Below are 15,747 nucleotides of genomic sequence, written 5' to 3'. Positions count from 1 at the left end.
AGCTCCTTAGTTTACAATGAAAAGCCCTAACTTCCTTAAATGATTCATCACAAGGACACTCATACAGAATTTCTCTCTGAGACACAGTTCTTCTCTCAAACACGCACACACACACAAAACAACAAAACCAAACCCACCACTCATACCATTGACCACAGACATTACTGGGATACTCATCACTTTAGACCATCAGACACAAGAGTCACAAGCTATGGTGTATGTACTCCATAACCTTCTCACCTTTCCAGGGTAAGTCTATCAGAGTTCAGTATTTTTTCTTCAGCAGTACGTTGCAATACAGGAAATGTTATTGATGAACTGCTCCCAAAATTTGTGTAATCTATCAGAAAATTATACAGAGAATATATGAACTACTTCTTCGTAAAATCATTTCATTAACTACAGATAATAAAAGCAGGATTTTCTTTCCTATTAAAAGTTACGCAACATATGAAAATGCATTTTGCCTCCATTCATTTCTTTATCAGTTTTCTTTCCTGCCATTTTTTGTTTACAACTACATGTCTCTATATTCTCTTTGCAAAGTACATCTATTTGTTTCATTTCTGAAAGACTTTTAATAACAATTTGTTGTAAGCAGATATTTTGTAGATGCTTTTGTTTGATTAGAAATATATACCCAATGATGTTTTAAGGTAAGGTTGTATAATTGTTTCACAATCTCAGTATCTGAACTTAAAGAAGATATAATCTAACTTAAGATGAATTTAAAGACACAGATCAAGTAGATGTTGATAGAACCAGAAACTAAAGCACCAAAACATTGAAGCAGTCCCACTGAGCCGCAAACAAATGCAAAGTCTTTTAAAGGTAAATGTATGCAATACCTAATAACCACTGGTATTATATTTCACTCCATTATCAAGAAAGAAACAGGCAGGCCTTTAAAACATATTTACAAAGCTATCCATTTTTACCCATGTTGTTAATATAAGGGGGAAGAGGGTCTTCTTAAAAGACCACCCCCTAATTAAAGAATTGTTCCTTTAGAATTACTAAAAATACCTGCAAAATAAATTAAGGAATGTGTTCTGTGGGCTTTGGCTTATTTGGAAAAAGATCCACTGAAAAATATTGGTCAAAAATTGATCATAGAATCATTTAGGTTGGAAAAGACCTTTAAGATCATCAAGTCCAACTGCAAAATCATTATGCATGCATACTACCACAAGAATATAGGCTCAACTTCTATGTGTTTGCCCCCCCTTTTTTTTCCTTCCTTCAAATAAATCAAATATGTTAACGGGAAAAACATTAACTCTTCAAAAAACAAAGATTGCTTTACTACTATAGAGAGCGAGTTCATTGTTGTCTAAAGTGTGCCATTAGAAGAGATATCTATGTAAGTAAAACAATTTGCTCTTCAACTTAGAATCTTTTCAGTGCAACACACTTAACATTTTATTGCTAGCTACTCTAACAAACCAGTATTAACAACCAACATTCTCTATATATCCTTCAAAGTGAAAAAACTGTGAAGGAAAAAAAAAATCATTGAGACCAAAAATAATCGATTAACATTGTTGCAAAAGTCTTAAATTAGGTGTGTGTCAGGTTTTTAAGCCAATAAACATAAGACCAGATACTTAAAAATCAGTCTGAAATATGACGTGATGGCAGTACAGTGGCTTTTTTCTTCTAATGTTAACCTCCTAATGACATGTGTTAAAGATCCCTATTACTGCCCTTTTGTTAAAGAAAGGTATATAAAAAGCCTATATTTAAATGCCTATATTCTATTTTGGAAAAAATACTTCTAGTGGTTTCCTGACAATGACCTATTAACCTCTCTTAATACCCAAAGGGAACAGTAGGCAACACTTGCTATTCAGTCATACGTTCTGACAGCCAAAAGCAGCACATCCTACAGGTCATAACTTCTTTTTTAAAAGACACTCAGGTAAACAAACAATCAAAAAACCCAAAAACAAAACAAAAAATGACCCGAGAAGACTAACAAGAAGTTTTCAGTGTTACCTGAAGCATGTGAACCAATACTGTGGCTGCTTTGTCGGGATCTGGATTTTGTAGGCGTGTGAATAGAAGGCTCGCCAAATCCTGATAAAGAACCTGGATTCTGCTTCAACTCCAAACCAGAAAGTTCTGTCAGACTGGATGGTACTGGAAGATATATCTGCTTATTACGGACCAAAGGACTTAATACTCTTTGGTCTCCTGTGGGGGGAACAAAACCAAACTGCAGACTTAAATTTACTCCATAGTAAGGGGCATAATATCCCTAAAAATCAACCCATTCTGAACAGCCATTGGTCTTCATTTTTTACCAGAATGAATAAAGAATTGCATTAACAATTAATCTCTTATCCTAACCAGTCACTGTTTCTATATGACAGGCAAGCAGCAGCAGTGTGTTGTGTTGACAGGCAAGAAGTGCTGTGTTTCAAGGCTCTTCCAGGCTTCGTCACAGTTAGCAGTGATATCACCAAATATCTTGCTTTTCAAAGCCAAAAGCACACAAGCACAATAGGAAAACTGTCTCTTCATATCAGGATTCTGAATTAGAGACTAATTTTGTCTAAATACATTAAAATGTTAAACATCCAATAAAATGTTACAATAGAGAATTGTGTGGCTTCTGAGGGAATGTGTAGAAGGGCACTTGACAGATTGTGGCTTTGTAGGTAGAAGAAAGGATGCTCTTCCATGGACAGAACGAGGAGCAAAAAGCGATCAAAAAAGCCATCTGCACTAGGCAGTAGAAGGACAGCAGTTTCAGGGATGATGCAGCAGTAATTATACTGAATTACTGTAGCCAATTAGGAAAAGCTGTCACTCTCACATATTCTAATCATAACACAGTCTTTCTTTACTGTTCAGTTAATAAAGAGATACAAAAGACAAACAAACCAAACACTACTGAATATCACCTTGCCTTCCCGAATAGTTTTTTTCCAGATCATGCTGCAGAAGTCTATTGTGGAAAGATGACTGTTCTTTATTTATCCTGAATTCAAACTGTAACACAATATTTAAGACAAATGTTAAATTTTTCAAATGCAAATAATGTCTTTACACAGGCAAACACAACCTTAGTAATAACTATGGTTCTCAGGAAACTCTGCAAATGCTTTTAAAAAATTAAATAATTTTTCCAATAAAAAGAGTATTCATTCTATTAAGATACTATGACTGAAAAGTTTCACTGTTGGAAACCAAAATGAAAATATGAAAGTTACCGGCACATTTATCTGCAGTTGACTAAATAAAGAAAAAACCTCACCCTATAAGGAGTACCACAATTACAGGAAGAAGAGAGATACAGATGGAACCATAAGAAATCTATCTATCTATCTATATGTATATAAAGTTTATAGCAGGCTATCGTACATCCCTGTCTTTTTACTTTATGTATCTTTAATAGGATGAAATAAATTACCAAAAGACTACAGATACATCAGATATTATATTAAAAGTCAACATATTACTACTGAAAAGGCAACTCCTATCTGAAAGCATACAAATTTGGCTGTACCATAACACTGTATTAATTAATATAGCTATTAAAGAAGAGGTAATAATTACTGGTTTGCTTTTATCTGTTATTGATGAGGTCTGGATAACCAGCTGAAGACCACAGTTATTAACCTGCAAGTTGGAAGACAAAGAAATGGAATATTACATTTTTCAAAAATGCATATCAATACAAAAAGCTGAATGTAACTTTTTTTTTAAACAATAAAGGTATTTTCAACAGCAAAATCTGCCAGGAAAGGAACTATTTTGCAAAACTATTATGAAGAATACATCACAGCACTAACAGTAAATAATTTTAGCTTAACACACCCCCCCCAGTTTTAAAAATACACTGAAAATATGACTTTCATGGGGATGTTATCCTCATTATGAAGAAAAAATGTATTTACATTTAAATATGAAAATGTTTATAAAGGCAAAATGTGCTGGTCTTTTAATTAGATTTAGATGACGAAACATAGCCCCTACCTGCTAAATAATCAAAACGTTTAACAAAAACATTTAACCAAACGGCTTATACACCCACTTCCCAGCAAATAACAGGAGGCATACAAATAACGCAACAGAAGCTTCCTCACGCCAGTCACGGTACAGAGAAGACCGAGCTGCTCTCACCCACGTTTGCCTCCCTTGCCGCTCCCCTCGAAGCGGCAGGGACTGCCCTCAGGGGACTCCGCCAGCTGCGAAGCACCTACCCGTGCAAAGCCGCATGCAGCCGCCCTCCTCCGCGCCCTCAGCCCCAACACGGCCGGTCACACACAACCTCACAGATACGCGGCGGGGCCGCGCCCTCAGAGACACCACCACCGCCACTCCGCCCCGGGCCCGCCCTTCTGAGGAGCGGCTCCGACCCGGGAGCGACATAGCGTGAGGCCGCGTAGCAGAAGCATGACACCAGTACTGTCCCCGCACACTACGCGCCGATGGCTGAGGAGAAGAGGCGGCTGCCATCCCCCAACAGCAGCACCTACCGGGCCAGGCGCGACCCGAGGGCCCCTGCCGGGCCGGCACTTGCTGGGCACCATGTAAACCTGCTCCTCCTGTGTCCCACAACACCTCACACCTCGGCACCAGCCACCGCCCCTGTCGGAAATCGCTCCGCTGTTACCGGGGCAACCGCCGCTTCCGGCCCGCTCCCGGCAAGCCTCGCTCGTGCCCCGCCTGCTGGCCGAGGTAGTGCCGAGTGGCGGGAAGCCATGAGGTGATGTCGTACCGTGCGGCCGTTCTGCTGCTCCGCGGTGCCTGCTCCGGGAGAGATGCTTGGCACCTGCTGCCCGGCGAGGCAGCCTCAGGTAGGCGGCTGGGGGGTAGCGTTCGTGGAGGCGCGGGAGACGGTCTCGCAAATGCGCGGCTGTCCGCCCGTCCGCCTCCCCAGGAGTAAAAAGACTGATGATGGTATTTTTCTGGTTTCTAAATGCAAGCGACTACGTATGAAAACTCGTGAAAAGGCAGGAAGCTGGATGTAGCTTCCAGGTTCCTGTTCTGCCTCAAGAAGTTGCCTTGCAGGCGCGTACTTGTCACAAAATGTTAAAGTTTGACTTGGAGAGCTTGGATACAGATGTGGTGCAGTGAGAGACCCGTCTGTTGCCCGATCACTACTTCAGTCTTGTGTCACCGCTTCCTGCTGGCAGGTCAGTACCTGCTAACCCCAAGCAGCTCTTGGAGCCCAGAAGCCCCACAGATGGGTAGTGGATGCTTTTAAACACACACATCAAGAACTCAATCAGTGGCAAGAAAAGCAATGGCATGGCTGGCTGCGCGTGGAAGGGCTGTGAATCGCCTCACGGTGTCTTGCCCATCCATATCCCAGGTTTAGCTTTGTGTATTGTTGTTTTAATTACCATTTGCTGAAAGGCTGACAGAAAAATAATGCAATTATGGCTTATTTTGCGAGAAATATAAAATATGGGTGTGGGGTTTTATGGTATGTAGACAATACTGTGCCAACAATGAATGTGCCGTAAGAAATCTGTGACAGTTTTGCACAGTTGAGGTTCATGGGATCATAATCCTAACTGGGTATCAGAAATTCAGCTGAGATATGGGTTCCCCTCCAAGGGACTTGTCCACATTATTTGTTTAGTTTTAAATTCTCCCACGGTTACAAATACTGCTTAATTTCTGCTGGTAGTTAAGCATTATAGAACATTGCTATATTTTAAAAAAAGCCCAAAATATTAGCTTGGTAATTTCAATGGAGATGTAATCAACACAGTGTTTGAAATTACATCAATCTTCATCTACACTAATTCTCTCAACATTATTAACATATTTGTAGCAGATTAGATGATAATGATAGTAGGACTCTTCAAAGAAATGAGCTAAACATTGACAAGGCCAAAGGCCAGTTCTGTGCAGTGACCACTGGTAAAGCAAAAAACCAGATCTAGTGTCCTTCTCTATAAAATCAAGTTCACTTAACCTCAACAGGAGTCAGCAGATAAACTGAAATGTCTCTCTCAAACATCATTTAGGTTTGCTGTATCACAAAATAGTTCTTTGCTCATACCAGTCCTGACCTTGTTCCTACCCAGGGAGGCAAACAACTCGCATGAACTCAAATACAAAATCAGAGCCACAATCCCTGTATGTACTCTCTCCTAGGATATGTATTTTGGGTTTGTATTTCTGCTTCCGCTGAAATCAATAGCAAAGTGATGTCCTACTCAAGACTTATTACAAAATGGTGTTCCGTTAGCAGAGAAGTAGAGCTTTGGTTACGGATGCATGTAAGCGTATTTCATAAACAAAATATTTCATTGCTTAAGGCATGTTAAAAAATAAGCCAAATGAACTGAGGCAGAGCGGTAGTCCCATTATGTGTTCATGCCAGCGAATCTGACTCATGAGGACTATTTGTCACAGTGATGAGAAGAACTGGCCCGAGTGCAGTCTCACTTTTTGCCAATCCGAATTTTTAAGAAGAAAACACTGAAGCAATACAGTGGAGTACACTTCAGATGAATTGTACAGACAAAAACAAGGATGCCACAAATGAGGTGGTGACTAAAGGATCCTACCTCCATTTAGCAGTTTGGGTTCGGATAGTATTGAAAGACAGACCTTTCCTGACTGAAGAATGAATATTTATATGGTAAATTAGATTCTAATCCTGAAAACATGAAAGTTAATTTCACTTTAATAGCTGAAACAGTCCACCTGAAATATAGTGCATTAGACCTGAGTCTCTTTACATTCAAAATAAATTAATACATAAGTGTTTCAAAAAAAGGGCCTTTGTATTTTAATAAGTTAATATGGGGAAATGTTTTTATTCTGTTTAAGTACCATGCAGAATTACAGAGGAGTGCTCTACAAAAAATAACATATATCCAATCATGTCCTTGTTTACTCGGTTTTCTTATTTCCAAGTCTCATCCTCGGCATTTAAAACCACTTACCCCAGCATAACCTTTTTGAATTTCTTAAAACGCAACACTCTAGTCAGGACACAGCAGCGCAGCCCCAAGGCTGTGCGAGATGAGAAGCTGGGACGTCGCTCTTCGGTGAGGAGCCCGTTGTCTTCTGTTGAAATAAAAGCAGTCCCAATTCAATCGCCATCGAGAAAGCAAATTTAACTGGCCGGCTGGCCTGCAGCCGTCCCGGCGGGCCCCCGCGTTGGGAGGAGGGACAGACCTTCCCGCTCCAGCTGCCACGCCGGGGCCCGCCCGGGGGAGTGGAGCTGGCAGCGCCGCTCGCCCCGCGCCGACGCCGCAGCGGGAGAGGAGAGGAGGGCAGGCGAGGCGAGGCGGGCGGCGGCTGTCGCAGACCGGGGCATCGCTGCAGTCCCGGCGGCAGCGGGCTGTGCCCGCCCGGTGGCGCGGCGCGGTCTGCCGCCGAGCGCCATGGCCCAGTGGCAGCCGGCCACCCTTGGGGGCCCCGAGGCGGCGGAGCCCGGCGCTGGGGCCGTCGGCCCGGAGCTGACGGCGGGGAGCGGCCCCGTGCAGATCCGAGTGGCCGTCCAGGCGGCCGTGGAGGAGGAAGAGGAGGAGGAGGAGGAGAACGGCGGCAGCGCGCCGTGCCCGGCGGCGCGGGGCGGTGGCAGCTGCAGCGAGGAGGACTCGGGACGATGCGGACGGTCCAGGTGAGCCCGCCGGGGCGCGGGTCGGGCTGCGGCACGGGTAGGGAAGGGGCCCCGGCCGGCGCCCGCCTCTCCCTGCGGGCCTGGCTGTGCGGGCCGAGGAGCGGGGCCGCCGCGGACGCCCACGTAACGGTGCGGCCGCGGCTGATGCAACGCCGGCGGGGAGGGGTGGGAGACGCGGGGAATCCTCCAGCGGGGACACCCGGCAGCCGCCGGTGACTCCGCCCGAGGGAACTGCCGAGGCCGAGGCCAGGCTGCCTGCGGCTGCCCAGCGTGGCGGGCGCCGCAGCCCCGCCGTAGGTGCGGAGCGGGACGTGGCTTCCCCGCAGCGAGAAGCGCCGGGCTGTGGTGCCCCCGACGTTTCCATTTCGCTGCCTTTTACAGAAAGGGTTTTAGGAGTGGTGTTTGTTGTGGCTTTTTTTCCCGTTTGGCTTTTATTGTATAGACCCGTAGAGATTTTCTTCAGTAGAATTAAGACATGGACAAGCAGACCTGTTCTGTGGCTTTGGAAACAAATTGACTGGACGTGAAATCAAGACCAGTTTACATGCAGAAGAAACTACCACTTCATAATCTACTCTGCATGTTACTGCTTGATAATGCCAATAGTGTTGTCTGTATGTGATGATAAGTTGCAGGAATTACTACTGATGCCTTAAGTTGCTTTGATGCATACCAGAATCTCTTACTTATAAAAGGAACATGCAGGGTTTTTGTGCCAGAAAACTGCAGAGAGGCAAAGCTTACTAGTTGTAGTTCAGCTTGTGTTTTGTACTGAAGCTGCAGATGCAGTAATAAATTAAGTCACCTAAAGATTTAGATACAGTAGCATGAAATTCGGTGCTCTGTTCAAAGATCAGTTGTTTCTCATCAATTCTCTAACTTCATATCCTAGCACTGACTCAGAATGAACTGTAGTGAATTACTTTAAATTACAGAGGGGTAGTTGGGGAGGGGGAATTTTCTGCAGCTGCCAAAGGTGTCAACTATGCACTACAGAAACAGGAAGCAACATAGCTAGACACAAGTAAAATGTTTAAACTGAGTCTACTTAGTCTTTCCACAATCATATGTAACTATTGTATTTTTATAAGTCAAATGTGTACAGCAGTCTACAGTGTTGCATTCCAATTACTGATTTCTTAAATTCAGAATATTTTTTACATTTGTTTTCTTTGACAGTGTTACTTGTGTAAAAGCTTCTAGCCCTGGCCTAGACTAGAAAAAAGGGTGGTTATTTTTTCAAGCTTTGTAACACATAATAGCTAACTCTTAAATGCCGCTTATTTAATCCTCTACAGTAGGTGCTACCTTCAGAAATGTTTGCTGATAGTGCTGATGTATATTCAGTTCTTGTGGAGGTTGCCTTTTTGTAAATGGCCACTTCCTGACCCAGGAAAGGCCAGAGGTATTGCCATGGAGAGAACTATAAAGGAGAATCAAAAGTAGGTGAGTAGAGTTCACACATGCTTTTGCCATTTACATGTAACCTTAGCTAAGGATTTACTTTCAGGAATGCAACATCTGATAGGGAATTATCTACCCAAACATTTGGAAAATAGTCAGTGATGGTCTAAAACTGCTGGGAATGAGCCATTTCACTCTCCAGCTAAGCTAGCAGACAATTTAGATTTTTTTTTTTCCTCAATTTCTAGGTTTTATAACTTAAGAAATGAAAACCATTTCCTCATGGTCAAGACACCACAGTTCTTCGGGAGATCTCTGAGTATTTGTGACATTCAGTCCTCAGCCATTTAGCTGTCAGCTGCTTCAGAAAGATCTTCAGACTGTTGATAACAAACAGGTGGTTCTCCTATGCATAAAGTAAAGCTACTCTTGCTCAACTTAAGTTTATTTTGGATGCAGACAGATACAGGAAGAATCTGAGCTTGAAAGGTGAATGTTTTTATGATGTTGTCAGTCTAAAATGTAATGTTTCACAATAGAAATTGAAATTTAATGATTGCTGCAGCCACCTGTCCCATGAGTAGGCAGGCAGTATTGTATCCATTTGTTTTTGTTAACAGACTTGCACTGCCTTTGAGTGATTGTACTGTTGGAACATCAACTTAATGCTGCAAATTGTATTGCCACATAGTGCTTATTAAGGCAATACCTTATTCTTTTTGAGACTCAGCAAAAACTTGTCAAAAGGTTAGACTCTATCCAGACAATTTAATATATTGTTTGTGAGTTTGGATATTTAAAACCCAAAATCTAGTCTCTGTGTTTAGTTTCTTGTGTGACTAATAGCCAGATGAGTCACCATGTTAAAAGTTTGTTTTTCAGTCTATCCTAACTGTTTTGACAGGCATATCTGTCACAAAGCTCTGAATAAAGAAATAAGTAAATGAAAGTTGTGAATAACTACTAGGCTTTTTTTTTTTCATCAGTGTTGACTGACATTGATTTATCAACCACCTTTGTAGTAGAGCTGATACCCTAGAGGTACTACCAGTTGATTATTACTATGAATTAATATGGAGCTAGTTATATGTTTCTGCATTTGCTGTAGGTGGAATTTCCATACAGTACTTAGTGAGGGCTGTTGTAAGAGGCCTAAAGATTTTGTAAAAGCTGAACCATCTGCCAAACATAGCAATGGTGTATAGCTCAGACTATGACCAATATTTAATTTAGAGAGGTGAAATGAGACCTATTCCACTCTGATTCAGTGTGTTAACACTGTAAATAAGGATGGTACTGATCTTTGCAAACATGCAGTTCATTTTTATTTTTTTCCCAAGCATGGTGCTCCATTTTCTTTCTATCTGAACCTTCCAAATACCTGCAAATGTCTGTACTAATAAATCCTCTAAAAAAACTATAAGCTCCATCCTGAATTGAAGGTAAGCTTTTCTTAGCAGAGTGTGGAATGTAAAAATGCTGAAATGTTCTAAGTTTCTTGTGCCCATACTGGTTCTGAATTGGTAGTGACTGAAAAATGAGAAGTAGTGGGGTAAGGGAATATCATGAATGAAAAATAAACACTTAACCTTGTTTTTTCTTCCTTCTGAAACCAGAACCCACAGCTGGCCATTAAATGTTTTTTACTATCTATCTTAATTATAACTTTATCTATTATCCTCTACTTCTGGCATTGTCAAATAACTTAAATTCTTTTTCTCGCTCTCTCACTCTTGTGATTCCTTTGAACTGTACCCCATTAAGTGGCTACAGAGATTTTAACAAGGAGACTAGGATTGTGTGAGTGAGTATCCACGTACATCTGATGTGTTGCCCTATCATTGGAAGAACCATAATAAATAAATAAATTGTTTTCAAACGATTCAAAAAGCCAGGTCCCAGAGAACTGCTGTAACTTGTCACTCCAGGGAGCACGTTCCCTGTGCAGAGCTCACTGACCTGACCAGTATCTTCAGATGTACAGCAAGCACCTGCCAAGGCAGCGCTGCTGCCTGTGCCCAGGCGTGGGCGGCACACCAGTCAGCATTAAGATCACAGTCTCCAGTTTGTCTCCGGGACAAAATTGCCACAAGGCAAGGTGATTCAGTAGCCTGCAACCTCCCTGCCAGATTGCCCTCAGAGGACTCTAGTGTGATGCCTGCTCCCTTTAGCGATTTCACAAGCTCTGCAAAAGCCATTTAAGACAATTTTGGGAAAATGTGTGGCTCCTCCTTTTTTTGTTGCTGGGGTACATGGGAGACCAAAGTAATACATGATTTATAGGGTCTAGGGAGCTTAGTGGATGATTTTTTTTTTTTTAACAGAAACTTTTGTGATGGTCCCACAGCAAAACTAGACTGCTAACAGCTTTAAAAAAATGGCTCTGGCTTAAGATAGACTTGTGCATTATAGTTCTTATAGCAACATCTATGGCTGTAGTCTGTGGGTGAACTATTTGCCTCAATGCTAGATAACAATTTAAATGGTCGTTTGTATTTCAGCAACAAGCATGTTTCTGTAACTATATGTGGCAAGAAGTTTACCTCAAATCCATGGTTGCAGTATCTTTTTTTTGCAATAGGGTGCTCAGTAGTGCTCCATTTTGCACAGATACCTAGACAACATGTTGGGAGGGGCAGAGAGGAAATGAGAATGACTTCTTAGCAACCTCCGTACGTGTGTATGTACAGCTGTTCCTGAGATACACGAGCTGCTACTGCACCAAAGTCCTTAATCTGAAATGTACATACAGCTTAAGCCCCTTGGTAAACTAAATTACTCTGTCACTCTGGAAGTGACCTGTAAAAAGTGCAATAGTCTTTCTTACTACCTGGATACTGGCTCCTGCATTCATGCAGTGACGAGGCTTGAGAAATCATGATTGCATCAAGTTGGAATATTCATCCACTGGTATGTGACACTACTCATGAAGCACATAAATGTCAAGTCTACGTTTAATAGCTTCATACTGAAAAATAAAACACTGTCACTGGAGGAACTTTGTATAGCACCAAGTCCCTGTGCACCTGCATTTCACGTTTTGGTGTAGGATTTGAGTTGGAGAGTGTTTTGAAGATGCTAGTGTATATGTCTCATTGTTCTACACTGAGATAAGCTTTTGGAATGAGCTCAGGAACTTGACTCCTTATGCTGACTGGAAAGCTTCATCCTCTGAGCTGGCCTCCTGCCTCAGATGGATAGGGTGATACCTGTTCAGTGCCTACATATAAAGTAAGTTGGAATCGGCATTATGAATGCCTTTTCGTTTTGAAAGGCTATTTGAATCCACTAATATAAGATGAAGATCTGTTAATAAAATGATTTAACTGTTTTCCAGTGGTGGGGAGAATGATGATGACTCTGACCAGAACTGGAAACCACCAGAAAATGACCTGATCCAGAAGTTAATAGCACAGATTGAATATTACTTCTCAGATGAGAACCTTGAGAAAGATGCCTTCCTTCTAAAGCATGTGAGAAGAAATAAGATGGGCTATGTCAGTGTTAAACTCCTCACTTCTTTTAAGAAGGTAAGCTAACTTTTTAAGATTTGAAGTGCCTTGTGTAAGCCTGATGAATCTAAAAACATTAGGAGAGATAGATGAAAATAAATTATTTTATAGAGGTGGTTTTACAGTCTTCCTCTTTATCTGCCTCTCTTAGGGGTTGATTCAGTTTTGGTGTGACGGTTAGGTTTGTTCTTAACCCAGAACTTCAGTTGCTGAACTCATTTATGATGGGCTAGGGAAATCATGGGCTTTTAAGCAACTATGCTTTTAAATTATCATTCTGGGAGAGAGCAGGGCATACTAAATGGGACATTGGATAAAATTCGTTTCTAGATCAGCTACTCATGAGTAGCTAAGTAATCCTGGTAAAGTTATTTTCTTGTCTCTGAGAAGGGATGGTGAATCTGACCTTTGCAAATGTATGGAGATCCAAAAATTAAGAGTAGTAGAAAGTATCTGGTAACTTAAGTCACTTAAAGGTGAGGTGGGTTTTATTCTTTATTCTTTTTTTTTTCTTTTTACATTAGGAACTCCTGTGTAAATATGTGTATGTAACTGATTTCTAAAATTACAGTAGAAACACTTTGTCAAGATTCTAAATCTGACAGTTTTGTAGAGCTATTCAGTCTAGAAGTTAAGGCACTCCCAGTTTCTTCAGACCACTTCAAACAGATTATACTGGTAACAGATAAACTCTTAAAAACACTCCTTGGAAATGGAGAAGTTTGTGGGTTTTTTTAAAGTGATATTTTTGAGGGAGGAAAAATCAGGTCAATAAAATGAAGTCCTAAACTTGGCAAAACTACTTGTTTGGCAAATTTAACAAAATAAAACCCACAGAACGTGCATTTTGGTCATGGTTCAGACCTAGATATGGAATGACTGAACATCCCTTGAGCAGGCTTTAAGATAAAGTAATGATTTTCAGTTTGAAATTTAGTGTCAGTTTCTATTTTCAGTAGATTCAAAGGACATGAGCTTTACAGGAGCTCACTGATGCCCATTATAGCAGGAAAACTTTTACTTTTTCACTCAAGTCTGCTACATGAAATTTAAATCCAGGTTTCTGTTCGTAGACTGGAGCCTGCATCTGCCTTACACTCTGCATCTGCCTTACACTTTCTGTAATTAGTTTGAGTGGGTTTGATCAGTTGTGGTGCTTAACCTGTGTCTGTCTTCAAGGTGAAACACCTGACCCGTGACTGGAGAACCACAGCCTATGCACTGAAGTACTCGAACATTCTTGAGCTCAATGATGATAACAGAAAGGTTAGAAGAAATACTCCTGTTCCAGTGTTTCCAAGCGAAAACGTCCCTACCAGGATGTTACTGGTGTATGATATCCACATGATTTCTGAGCTGCAGGCTCTTAACAAACAACAAGAAAACGGATGCATGCAAGAAAGGATAATGGAGCATATCCTCAAAGCCTTTGTAACTTTTGGTGTAATTTCATCAGTTCGTATTCTCAAGCCTGGTAGGGATCTACCACCTGATATCAGGAGGGTCAGCAATCGGTACACCCAACTGGGAACTCAGGAATGTGCAATTATAGAATTTGAAGAAGTAGATGCTGCCATACGTGCTCATGCCTTCATGTGTGCTGAAAAGAAAGAGACCGGCATGAAAGTTGTCCTAATAGGCATGAAACCTCCAAAGAAAAAAGTTCCCAAAGACAAGAACTGTGATGAAGATACCAGCAAGAGTCTTAAGAAGGCTAGATCCCTTAATAAGAGAGTTGAGGAACTTCAGTTTGTTGGTGATGAATCTTCAGCAAATAGCTCTTCTGACCCAGAGAGTAATCCTACATCACCATTGTCAGGACGCAAAAGTACTGCAACAAATACTATGAGTAATTTGAGCCCCGTCATTCGCCCAGCCGCCCATTTGAGTCCTAATGTGTCACCCAGATCTAGTCCTTGGAACAGTCCATCTTCACTAAGAAAACTAACCAAAAAGTCTCCGCTGGCTGAAGACAGCAAGCTTAACCCAAGCACTAGCCCTGAAATTCCAAGGAAATGTACAGATTATTCCTCGGATAGCAGTATCACTCCTTCTGGTAGCCCCTGGGTACAGAGAAGAAAAGCCCAAACTGTAACACAAGAGAAGAGTCCCGTCAGTAGCCCCATGTTAGCTCGGAAAATACAAAATGCAGATGGTCTGCCTGTAGGGGTGCTGCGGCTGCCTAAAGGTCCTGATGGCACTAAAGGATTCCACAATGGATGTGAAAGAAGGAAGGCTACAAAGAATGAAATCGTTCTTTAAAAACAATTTCACAAGTCAGTCAACTGCTTTTGTTCAAGCCTGGTGAAAAATTGTCACTTGAGTGACTAAGTTAAGTCAGTATTTAATTTTAAAAATTTTGTATTCATATAGAGACTTTGTCATTTGTATATTTGTATATTCACTTCACAGAATCAGAGAATAGCTGAGGTTGGAAGGCATCTCTGGAGATTGTCTAGTCCACCTCCTTTGCTCAAGCAGGGTCCACTACAGCAGGTCACTTAGGGTTTTGAGTATCTGCAAGGATAGAGACTCCCCAACCTGTCTGGGCAATGTGTTCCCACGTTCAACCATCCACACAGTTAAAAAGTGTTACCTTATGTTCAGGTGGAATTTCCTGTGTTTGCTTTGTGTTTCCTGTTACTGGGCATCACTGAGAAAAGCCTAGCTCCACCTTCTTTACTCCTTCCCATCAGATACTTAAAAACATTGATGAGATCCTGGGCCTTCTCCAGTCTAAACAGCCCCGGCTGTCTAGGCCTCTCATATGAGAGGTGCTCCAGTCTCTTAATCATCTTATGCACTTACCTAATGCAATGCCTTTATCTGCATTGTTATTTTTTTTTAATGTATTAGTTTGAAACAGGCATATAAATAATTCATGTAACTACATTATTTGCAAAGCTATGATCCTGAAGAGCAGTGTGCAAATACTTAGTTTAGCGGTTGTATTATGATAAGCTGTGGTATGTTATCAGCCTAATCATAAGGAAGAGAGGTTTTGAAGACTTTCTGTGTTTGTCTCAAAAAGGAACTCTGAGAAACTTATGCTACAGTGAGCAGTTGCTCTCTGCTTGCATACATCTCCAAAGACAATATTGTTTAGTAGGACCAAAGTATGTCTTTTCATGTGATGTGAACAAAGACTCTGAGCATTGAAGACTGTTCTGTGTTATCTCATATAATCAGATGGAAATAAATGAAAATCTTAGCTCAGTCTAGATGTATTTT

General features: G+C 41.5%; 2 protein-coding genes across 8 annotated transcripts in view; one reads left to right on the top strand and one right to left on the bottom strand.

The window, feature by feature from the left end:
- The window catches only part of LRRC49 (leucine rich repeat containing 49), a 53,124-nt gene extending 48,406 nt beyond the window's left edge, over positions 1–4,718 (bottom strand). For 2 of the 4 annotated variants that reach the window (XM_075505853.1, XM_075505852.1), the window contains exons 1-5: positions 4,488–4,634; positions 3,565–3,627; positions 2,910–2,997; positions 1,999–2,196; positions 241–340 (exon numbers count right to left, since the gene is read on the bottom strand). In XM_075505853.1, coding sequence (XP_075361968.1) covers positions 241–340; positions 1,999–2,196; positions 2,910–2,997; positions 3,565–3,627; positions 4,488–4,541 — 503 coding nt within the window. In that variant the 5' untranslated portion in view covers positions 4,542–4,634. Of the gene's footprint in view, positions 1–240; positions 341–1,998; positions 2,197–2,909; positions 2,998–3,564; positions 3,628–4,487 lie in introns of all 4 variants that reach the window. The other 2 variants (XM_075505854.1, XM_075505851.1) reach the window with 2 other exon arrangements.
- On the top strand, positions 4,663–15,747 carry LARP6 (La ribonucleoprotein 6, translational regulator). 4 transcript variants are annotated; one of them, XM_075505856.1, is made up of 4 exons: positions 4,663–4,808; positions 9,253–9,493; positions 12,342–12,534; positions 13,696–15,747. In XM_075505856.1, exons 3-4 carry the CDS (start codon positions 12,493–12,495, stop codon positions 14,776–14,778), a joined length of 1,125 nt encoding a protein of 374 aa, XP_075361971.1. In that variant the 5' UTR covers positions 4,663–4,808; positions 9,253–9,493; positions 12,342–12,492; the 3' UTR covers positions 14,779–15,747. The 4 variants fall into 4 exon arrangements, with proteins under 4 accessions (XP_075361971.1, XP_075361973.1, XP_075361970.1 ...); XM_075505857.1 differs by lacking the exon at positions 4,663–4,808 and adding an exon at positions 7,851–9,046; XM_075505858.1 differs by lacking the exon at positions 9,253–9,493 and having other exon boundaries at positions 4,669–4,808.

Source organism: Mycteria americana, chromosome 6 (genome assembly GCF_035582795.1).
Source record: "Mycteria americana isolate JAX WOST 10 ecotype Jacksonville Zoo and Gardens chromosome 6, USCA_MyAme_1.0, whole genome shotgun sequence".
NCBI classification, from domain to species: domain Eukaryota; kingdom Metazoa; phylum Chordata; class Aves; order Ciconiiformes; family Ciconiidae; genus Mycteria; species Mycteria americana.
The sequence above is the reverse complement of the archived record's forward strand: the minus strand, read 5'-3'. Positions and strand labels throughout refer to the sequence as shown.